At 34.2% G+C, this 11,134-nt stretch overlaps 1 protein-coding gene across 1 annotated transcript; it reads left to right on the top strand.

The window, feature by feature from the left end:
* Positions 1–3,500: 3,500 nt before the first annotated feature.
* On the top strand, positions 3,501–8,211 carry LOC131012444 (probable LRR receptor-like serine/threonine-protein kinase At3g47570). The gene is made up of 4 exons (XM_057940400.1): positions 3,501–4,433; positions 4,503–4,721; positions 4,896–6,887; positions 6,999–8,211. The coding sequence occupies exons 1-4, from the start codon at positions 3,512–3,514 to the stop codon at positions 7,340–7,342; spliced, it is 3,477 nt and encodes a 1,158-aa protein (XP_057796383.1). The 5' UTR covers positions 3,501–3,511; the 3' UTR covers positions 7,343–8,211.
* The last annotated feature ends 2,923 nt before the right edge of the window (positions 8,212–11,134 follow it).

Here is an 11,134-nt window from a genome sequence, read left to right as displayed (position 1 = left end):
CTTGTTCATATTACTGACTTGTCTCATCCAAGAAAAACATAGTTAGCATTGAAGTTACTATTCTTGCACACAACTCCCGATAATGTGTAGATGCACATTTCAGCAGCCCTCCCCTCACATCATTGTACTCGCAACTTAAAATCGTGCCACAATATCTAACTCGCATACGGCTCATATGACGCGGAGACGACGACGACATTCCACATTTTCAACTTGTTGATCCATCGCCCATAATGTTTTTGTTGTCTGCCCATTTCATATTTACATGTTGCACTTGGGCTCTTGATATCGTGTTTGCCTTTGCAAATTCCTGATGGTCCAAAAGATACTCTGACAACAAAAAACACTAAAAAAACACACATGATTAAAATATATAAAATTATAGGAAATTTAAATGCATATTTGCTCACATACCAACACATCAACCAATTTTTCATACTTCACTAATTCACACGCATTTGAAGGGTCTATTGTAGTGTCCAAGACAAAGAATACCGTACACGAACAATATGATCATTAGTGAACAACACACAATAATGTGACATTATGTTCACATGAACAACATATGTTCAAATCCGAATATTCATGTGAATAAACCATATTCATGTGAACAACATACAATAATGTGCCACTTGTTTGCATGAACAACATACATGTAAATATATGCACTTCACCATATTCAGATGAACAAACATAAAGACCTGTGTTTATTCAAATGCACAGATACTATAATGTCAAAATTTGATATACTTATTTTAATTTACCTTGGTGCCTATGGTCGTCGGCTCGCTTGGTGGTCCTACTACCACTTTCAAATTAAGTGGCGGAGTCAAGTCAACACTACAATGTTCATCTAAACAAATCTCCCTACAATCCACCGAAAAGATGAACAAATATTACTCCACATCTCCGGATTTACAAGAGTTGTACAAAAAAAAACATGCATAACGACCTCTGTAAGTGACGGAAATTTCTTGTTCATCGAAACATGAAGTATGAAAAAAAAAACAAGGGTAGGATCTCAAACCTTGTTCGATTGCCGGATCTTTCAGCCGATATAGATGAATAGCGGTCACCCAAGTAACAGAAATTTCTTGTTGGCCGAAAATTTCTTCTTCCTCAGTAATGGCGGCAGAAAAATAGAGAAGAAGATAAAAGGATAAATGATAGGTGAAAAGATGCTAATTTAACCCAAATAATGATTTCTTCCTTTTAGTCAATGCGGTAAATCAGGATTCATTAAATCTCAAATCTAATTCCTTTTTTATTCACATAGTTAATTACTTGCATGACCCTATTCATACTAATCGATACTTTAGATTTAATAGGGTAATATAATTTTTATTAAAATTCTATTAATGACAACCATTGGATCAACTATAATCAATGGTATATGATTGTTCTTAGGTGTCACAGATTTCTAAATTCTCACTTGATACCATCCCTATATATATATATATATATATATATATATAGGGAGAGGTTCAAATAAGAACCACTAAATAAAATTAGAACAGAGAACCATTTTAAACCATTCGATCATCAAGATCTACGGTGGATGCATCATCTTGGTGGATGAATGCAGATCCTGGGTTCGAATCCTGAAGGGAGCAAAAAATTTATTATTTTCGGATGCATTAAATTTAATAGCAAATGCATTAATTTATATAGTAGATGCATTGATTTTAATGGTTCTTATGTTCTCACGATAAGTGTGGTTCTCACTATAACCGCACCCTATATATATATATATATATATATATATAGGGTTGGGTTCCGGTGGATCCCTATGCTTATAATAGATCTGTAGATCCAAATCTAGACCACATATTTATGACATGTGGCGCATCAAGATGGTGACACGTGGCAAGGCATTTCAAGGCAAAATCTGGAGAGGGGTAAAATTGGAATGTAATTTTCGAAATTAAAAAAAAAATATATATAGATTTTCTCAAAATAGGTATATTTTAGAAGCATAAAGTTTCATACGAGAATGCATGAACTTTCATATCAAAATGCATAAAGTTTCATATAAAAATGCATAAGATTTCACCCCACCCCCACCCACCCCCCTAATTTTTTTTTAAACTGATTTTCTGACCACTGACCCACCCCTACCCCCACCCACCCCCCACCCCCCATTTTTTTTTTTGAAAATCAGGTTTAAAAAAAAAAAAAATTTGGGGGTGGGGGGTGGGCCAGCAATCAGAAAATCAGTTTTTGAAAAAAAAAATTTGGGGGTGGGGGGTGGGTGGGGTGGGGGTGGGGCAGGGGTGGGGTGGCGAAACTACCAGATTTATTAAAATTAAATGCATTTTTTGTATAATTTAATGCATTTTTATGTGAAAACTTTATGCATTTTTGTTTGATTTTATATGCATGTGAAACATGCCTATTTTTGGGGGGTGGTAATGGGGAGGGTTGGGGGGTGGTGTGGGCTGGATTGGGGGGTGGTATGGGGTGGGGTGGTGAAAATACCAAAACTGGAAAAATTAAATGCATTTTTCTGTTCAAAGTTATGCATTTCATGTGAAAACTTTATGCATCTTTGTGTGAAACTATATGCATCTAAAATACTATTTTGAGAAAATCTAAAAAAAATATATATTTTTTTTAATTATTAAATCCGAAAATTACATTTCAATTTTATCCCTCCAGATTTTGCCTTGGAATGCTTGGAAGCTCCTTGCCACGTGTCACCATCTTGATGCGCCACATGTCATAAATGTGTGGTCAAGATTTGGATCTAGGGATCTATTATAAATTTATAAGCATTGGGATCTATATGATCCCATTCCTATATATATATATATATATATATATATATATATATATATATATATATATATAATTTTTTTCTACCTTTGAGATTCGAACTCAGGACTATGAATTTATCGAACATGATGATGAATCAACCGTAGATCTTGATGATCTAAGGGTTGAAAATGATTCTTATTTTATATCTTAATTAAGTAGTGTACTGATTTTACCTTTCCCCTATATATGACAATTATTTAAATACATAAATTAGTTTTTGTGTTTTTTTGTTTTTAATAAAAGAAGGAAGGATAATCATATGTAACTTGATTATATAATATCATACAATCATATATTATAAACTTGATTGTAGAACCTTATACATGCTTATATATACATATTTAGCAACAATATTGGTGACATAAAAGTAATGGCGTATGGTCTGCGGGGAACCTTATACATACTTATACATCAGAAAGCAAAAATATAAAAAAATAAATTAAAAACAAAAAAACAATTATTAACCAAAAATCTTTTTGCTGCCATTATTAAGAAATCGACCCTTTGGCGTTGAGATGAGTAATGTGATGTGCGTAGGAAAAACACAAAATGGTGTGTGGAATTGTGCACGAGTTTCACGTTCTCCACGATGTGACAACAGTCCACACAAAACAGAGATGTCATGAATGTAGCCTTATATAAGGAAATGATTATTGCAGTTTTATAATAGAATCACACCCTCCAATTTGTAGCCATGGAGATAAAATTTCACTGCATTTTTGCATATGCATTCCTAATTTCCATATCCTTCCAAATGCTTTCTTGTGTAGCCAAACAACCTACAAGCCTTGCAACTGATCAAACTGCCCTTCTTTCACTCAAACAACACATCATCTCCGACCCTTCTCGCATACTTGCAACGAATTGGACCAACTCGAGCTCCGTCTGCAGCTGGATTGGCGTCACTTGCAGCTTGCGCCACCAAAGAGTAGCTGCCTTGAATCTCTCCAACATGGCTCTCTCCGGCACCATTCCACCACAGCTCGGACACCTCTCCTTTCTCATCTACCTCAACCTCAAAAGCAATCTTTTTCATGGAGATTTGCCTCAAGAGCTGTCTCTCCTTCGCCGTTTGAAGTTCATATCTCTCCGACTCAACAACTTCACCGGAGACATCCCTCCGATGTTTGGTCAGTTACCAAAATTAGAGTACTTGAATTTACGCAACAACAGCTTCACAGGTTCCATCCCAAAATCACTCTCAAACCTAACAAACCTACAATTTCTTTCCTTATCTTCCAATTCTTTAAGTGGAGAAATTCCAAAAGAGTTTGCGAGACTTCAAAGTCTAAAAAATCTGTATGTTGAATTCAATCGTCTCTCCGGTGCTATACCATCAGCCATATTCAACATATCGAGCTTGGTGGCTATAGATTTGACAGGCAATGAATTGAGTGGAAGTCTACCAACAGACATGTGCAGTAAACTTCCATCTCTTACTGGGATTCATTTGTCTAAAAATCAGCTGAGTGGTGCGATTCCCACAAATGTATCCCAATGTTCACGACTTGAGGTTTTGAGCCTTTCTTTCAACTCTTTTAGTGGGCAGATACCTTCACAAATCGGCTACTTAACATCTCTTCAGATTTTATATCTCGGTACTAACAATTTGAACGGTATGAGTTAAAGTTCTTATCACATAAATTTGTGTAAATGAGATTAGTTTGATGACACTTTTTTGGCAGGAATACTACCACATGAGATTGGCAATCTTCAGAGTCTGGTTGCAATTGCTGCTGAACAGAATGAGATTGGGGGCTCAATTGATTTCAGTATTTTCATGAATATGTCTTCTCTGCAAATCTTAGCACTATGGCGCAACAAATTCACGGGGAACCTTACAAGGGACGTCGGGAATATTACCATGCTAACCAGCTTGGAACTCCAAGAAAACTACTTAACAGGTACTGTACGACTTAGTAAGTCAAAACAACGAGTGCATGTAAATTATGCATCTTGAGCTTGTCCACAATTACCTGTTTTATTATACAAACATGATTACTCGTATCTGCCTATATTTTAGCTACAGTTTTGAAATAATAAAACCTTAATTTGTCCCAAATCTCAATCTTTTGCAGGGCTTATTCCCTCTGAAATTGGCCAACTTTACCAACTGGACAGTTTAGATTTAGATTTTAACAGATTGAGTGGTTCGATTCCACATGAGCTCTTTAACATTTCAACTCTTCAGATTCTTTCAGTTGTTGAAAATGCTCTGTCAGGGGTTCTTCCAACCCATTTATGCCATGCTTCTCCCTTTCTTCAAAGATTGTATCTTGGGGGAAATTCCATGAGTGGAGCAATACCCAACTCTATCTCTAACTGTTCTCAACTCACAATGCTATCACTTCGTAACAACAAATTCAGTGGTTATATACCTACTCATCTTGGCAACCTAAGACTTCTCCAAAAACTTGAACTGGGCAGCAACAATCTGACCCAGGCACCGTCTTCTTCCTTCATTACTTCGTTGTCAAATTGCAGGTTTCTAACTCGGTTGGAATTTGGTGATAATCCTCTATATGGCATCATTCCTACTTCTGTTGGGAATTTATCTTCATCACTTCGAGAATTCCTTGCCTTCAGCTGCAAATTCAGTGGCAGCATTCCTGTTGTAATAGGCAATCTAAGCAATTTGATTATATTGGATTTAACTATCAATGAGTTATCTGGTAATATTCCACTAACTATCAGACATTTGCATGAACTCCAAGGATTATATATGTTTGATAACTTGTTGGGAGGCTCCATTCCACATGCTGTCTGCGATCTATTCAGCCTCGATACTCTATCTATAAGCCGGAATCAATTTTCTGGTTCGATTCCTAAATGTTTGGGAGATGTCTCTTCTTTGAGAAATATTTTTCTAGACTCCAACATTTTGAATTCAAGCTTACCGCCAAGCTTATGGGGCCTAAAAGATTTGATCAATCTAGATCTGTCCTCGAATTCATTGAATGGGTGTTTACCTCAAGAGATAAGTAACTTAGGAGCAGCAATCTACATAAACCTATCGATGAATCAGTTGTCAGATTCTATTCCTAGCGCTATTGGGAAGTTGCAGAATTTGGTTGATTTGTCTTTGGCAAATAATAGACTAGAAGGTTCTATTCCCGTGTCTATGAAAAGCATGATCAGTTTGGTAACTCTTGACTTATCCTACAACAACCTCTCTGGTTCAATTCCAAAATCTTTAGAAGCACTTCAACACCTTGACTACTTTAATGTTTCTTTCAATAATTTAAGTGGAGAAATTCCTAATGGTGGTTCTTTTAGAAACTTCACTACGGATTCTTTTACGGGTAATGAGGCATTGTGTGGAATCCCGAGGTTCCATGTCCGGATTTGCCCTGCAATTTCGAATCACAAATCAAAGAGGAAGAAGGTGGAACGAGCTTCATTTATTGTTTTTGGGATTGTGGCTTTTATCTCACTTTTTTCATTGGCCTTTATAGTTGTCAGATACCAAAGGAAAGATAAGACAACTAAAGAAGTTGATGAGATGATATCCATTGTGCCGGAAAGAATCTCTTATTATGAGCTGCTGCAGGCAACTGAACAATTTAGTGAAAGCAATTTACTTGGCACTGGGAGTTCTTGCTCTGTTTTTAAAGGAATTCTAAATAATGGGAAGGATATTGCTATCAAGGTGTTTAATATGCAGTTAGAAGGTATTTCAAGAAGATTTGATGTCGAATGTGAGATACTGCGTAGCATTCGACACAGAAATCTGACCAGTGTCATAAGCAGTTGCTCCAATGAAGAGTTCAAGGCATTAGTGCTTGAATATATGCCAAAGGGAAACCTTGAAAAATGGTTATATTCCCACAACTATTGCTTGAATCTGATGGAAAGATTGAATATAATGATTGATGTTGCATCTGCTTTGGAGTATCTTCACCATGGTTATTCAACACCCATTGTCCACAGCGACTTGAAGCCTAGTAATGTGTTGTTAGATGAAGACATGGTAGCTCATGTAAGCGATTTTGGCATAGCAAAGTTGTTATGTGATGGAGATAGCTTTGTGTTAACGAACACGCTAGCAACATTGGGTTACATCGCTCCAGGTACAGTTTCTTTACATATATTGATTTATTTATTGATTGCATTTCACTTTAAATCAATGAAATTGTGTTTTCCTCACTATATATTATGCATCATGATTTTTTTTGTCCCAGAGTATGGTTCGGAAGGGCTAGTTTCGACAAGGTGTGATGTGTATAGCTACGGAGTGATGCTAATTGAAACTTTTACGAGAAAAAGGCCCAGTGATGATATGTTTTGCGGAGATATGAGTTTAAAGAGATGGGTAGAACTCTCACTTATGGAGATCGTGGATGAAGTGATGGATGCCAACTTAGTCATGAATTTGGAGGAAGAAATGATTGGCAAGAATATGCAGTGCGTATCATCCATACTTGAATTGGCTTTGAAATGCTCTGCGGACTCTCCCGGGGATAGAATCAACATGAAACAAGCACATGCAGAGTTGCAGAAAATCAAACATCGATTTTCCCAATGAGATTCAAGTAAACTATTTCAAAGTTCTATTTTATTTCTAAGATAATATTGTTCTATTACCATTTTAGATGTTAACAATTAATTCCCCAAATACTCCAAGAATTCACCAAGCCCACCTTATCACTCCAATCACCAATTTCGCTCCCAAAGGGGATCGAACCCGGGTCTCATCACTTAAGTGAGGACCCGGTGGCCAGGTGAGCTAAGCCCCCCGGTGGCCAAATTCAATTTCCAGATTTTATCTGAAGGTATTTCAAGATTCAATAAGGAGTGCTGCAGATTTGTTTTTAATTCCATATCATCCAACTATAATTATCTAATCACCTTTCATCTCTTCTAGTTCAGTATAGCAGCTTCGGGAATTTAGATGATACAGTTGAAGGAATAGTGTAGTGTAGCTCTGCTCAGTGAGGTGGAAGTTTGAAGATGCTGAAGATGGGCTGGCAAAATTGGGCTCGTTGATATAAATTCAAGAGATTGATCAGTAATAGTAGTTTATAATGCAATATATATAATTACTAAAATATACATGCTTGGATAAAAATATTTTGGTGGGCATGTGAACTAGAAACATTACTTGTCACAACGATAAAAGTTTCAAGCTAAAAGTTTCAGTTTTGAATCCATAATAATACAATTTTTTAATTTAATTAATTTATCAAATGAAAAAAATGATGGCATTAATAGCCTTATTGAATGAGCCAGAGTTTGTTTGTAGAATTTCCATCTTTTGTATGAAAACTGCTAGTACAGAATTTCATTTTATTGGGGCCAAGAAAACCCAACACTTTGCAGCTCATTACCCAACGATTTATGTCTTAGATGATTTGGGAAGTAATTACACTCGATGCTGATGGCTCATGTTATGCCTACACCAAAATAGCTCCAAGAACAGATACACACAAACAAGAAATCCAATGCCCTAACAAGAACATAATATATACGTGGTTCGGTTAAAATCAACCTACGTCCACAGCAGAGTCACCAAATATCAATTAGAACTGTGAAGAATTAATGTTTACAAGTACAAGATTCACTCAAGAAGATGAAAGAGAAGACTAATCTATCAAGATCTCTCAAGTTTCTCTCACCACTTCAGTAACCAGAATCTCAAAAAAGAAAACTCACTCTATAACACTCTGTAATGCAAAAGCAATTGTAATAAGCCGAAACTCAAAAATTTATTTTTTAAAAAATATTTATTATATTTCTCTTGATGATATTATATTTGTAATAAATAAATACACGCGTAAATAAGTAACATTTTAATATCGACTTACATAATAACTAATATGCAAGTCTTAGAGGTATAAAGATGCAACATTTTTATTAAATGAGTATCATTTTTTAATTTTTACGTTTAAATATTTTATGTTAAATATTGGATTAAAAATACAGAGAAGTGAAATGATGAGTATAACTTTATAATATTGAATTTCTAATATTGAATCAAAATACATTTCACAAACTTTTAGAAAAAACATCTTATTGTACTAATTTTATAAGCAAGTAATCAAATAACGAGAAAATTTTCATATAATCAAGCAAACACATTATTTTCGGGTTAGCCCTATAGGGTTTCGGGTTAATTTCGGGCCGACCCTATTGGGTGTCGGGCTATTCGGTTACGAGCTATTCGAGTTATAATTTTTATCGAGTTGAAAATTTTTAGCCCTAACTCTCTCGGATTGGCTGGTCAAGTGCATAGATCTCAAATATATATATTTTGAAAATTATTTTGGTACGTAATATAATCACCTTTTCTATATACATGGGTATTTCATTCTCTAGAAATTTTTGAATTTTACAGCAGAATTTGTGAAAGAAAAAAAAATCGTGCATAGATAATTTACATAATTTTACAAGAAAGGACAACATTAGGTATTGTTGGCAATAATTGATGCTACTTTGAAGTAAGAGTTGGTATTATTTGAACATTTCATTTAAATAAACAAAATATAAGAAAAAACTAGAAATTATATTCTTTATAAACAAATAAATCTCAAATTAAAGCTTTATTGACCCAAGAAATAATGGAAGGACGACATTTTAGAATACAAATACAAACTTATGATTATCATAATATTGCTCCACTAAGATATTGCTCCACCAAGATTATTGCTCCACTAAGATAAGTTCCACAAAGAATAACTTGTTAAAGAGAAAAGATCTGCAATACAAATTGATTGAACCGTCAGAGGGGTTAATGTTATTTTCCAGTCCTAATGCTTTGAATCATTATAATAAGAATTTGTATACCTTTAATTAATACATGTTTCACAGTACAGCTTGGTTTCAAGGGAGACCAAGTCTTTGGGGGTGAGGATGATTTTCAAAACGGGGTGGATTGTGGTGTTTGGGGTAATTGTTTAATAACACATGTTTCCAAATTGGACAAATTAGGATAACAATCTATTTATTTCTTCTTGCATACTTTGTTGTACTTTTTGGAAGATAAACACAGAACAAACATGAATTTTCTTTACAGTTCAATATTTTTGTTAGGGTTAATTTTAGGGGTATTGGTCTGTAAATACTCGATTTTTTTTCATTTTCTAGTTTTGCACCCCAACTTTAAAATTTGCATATAAATACTCGAACTTTGTATTTTTTCTGATTTTGTACTCTACGAATTTAACCCCCAAAACGTTGCTAAAATGGCAGTTAGATTGACATCGCAAATCTACAATTACATGTTCTAAATCTCACATTGACAACAAATTTATCTGTTTCGTTATGAACTTCAAACTTCCCTCTCAATCTGGCTGCCATCTCATTAACGAAGTATACCCAATTTTGAAAATAGCCTATTTGTTTTAGTAAAATTAAAAATTGTCCACTAAGATAAAAAAAATTAAAAAAATGGCCATTGTTACCAATTTGCCCTTTAAACATCACCCCTTTAAAAATTCGCACATTTCACAACCAGAAATTTTTTTATTTATTTTTTTGGCTTTGGGATGAGTGGTTAAGATTTTATATTTTAATGTTAGGTTAATTTTGTACTTCTGCTAAAAAACATTGATCATTTTTTAAATATTTTTATTTCATAGGCTAGATTTTAATTTTACAATATGAAAGTGGACACTTCTATATATTAACTCTTTTAAAAATCCCAAACTATTAGGCTTGTATCAAAAATGTTCTGCGTCTATTTTCTGGTCTCTAGAATCATGATGTGGCTCGCCGAATGCTACCGTATAAGTAATATTTTATTGTTTCAAATGACATGACTCAAAATGATGTCGTTTTGTGTTATATCATTTTAAGTGACATCATTTTGTGTCACGTCAGTTGATTCAAATCGCGTTAAAGTCAGTAACGTCGACTTAATTTTTTAAATGATATGGCATAAAACATTGTGATTTTGTGCCATGTCATTTACAAAAGTAAAATATAAATTATACGGTGGCATTCGGCGAGCCACATCATGATTTTGAGGACTGAAAAATGGACACAACATATTTTTCATACAAATCTAATAGTTTGTGGTTTTTAAAAAATATTTCTTATAATTAAGGATATTTTTTATAAAGCTAATATAATTTAGGGTTTCATATGATATTTGCCCTTTAATTGATGAGTAAATACAAAACTCCAAGCCTAAATCACCAGTAATTTATATACATCCAACATCCTTGTCTTATGCGAAATTGAGTTTATGTATTCTTTTTAGATTTGTTTAGAATTAATTTTTTTTTTTTTGAACATATTTGTTTAGGATTAATTAAGAAAATGAAATACAGTCAAATGAAAACTAAATCAGCACAATAATATCGATCAATGTGTGATA

The sequence above is a fragment of the Salvia miltiorrhiza genome, chromosome 2, assembly GCF_028751815.1.
Source record: "Salvia miltiorrhiza cultivar Shanhuang (shh) chromosome 2, IMPLAD_Smil_shh, whole genome shotgun sequence".
NCBI classification, from domain to species: Eukaryota; Viridiplantae; Streptophyta; class Magnoliopsida; order Lamiales; family Lamiaceae; genus Salvia; species Salvia miltiorrhiza.
The sequence above is the reverse complement of the archived record's forward strand: the minus strand, read 5'-3'. Positions and strand labels throughout refer to the sequence as shown.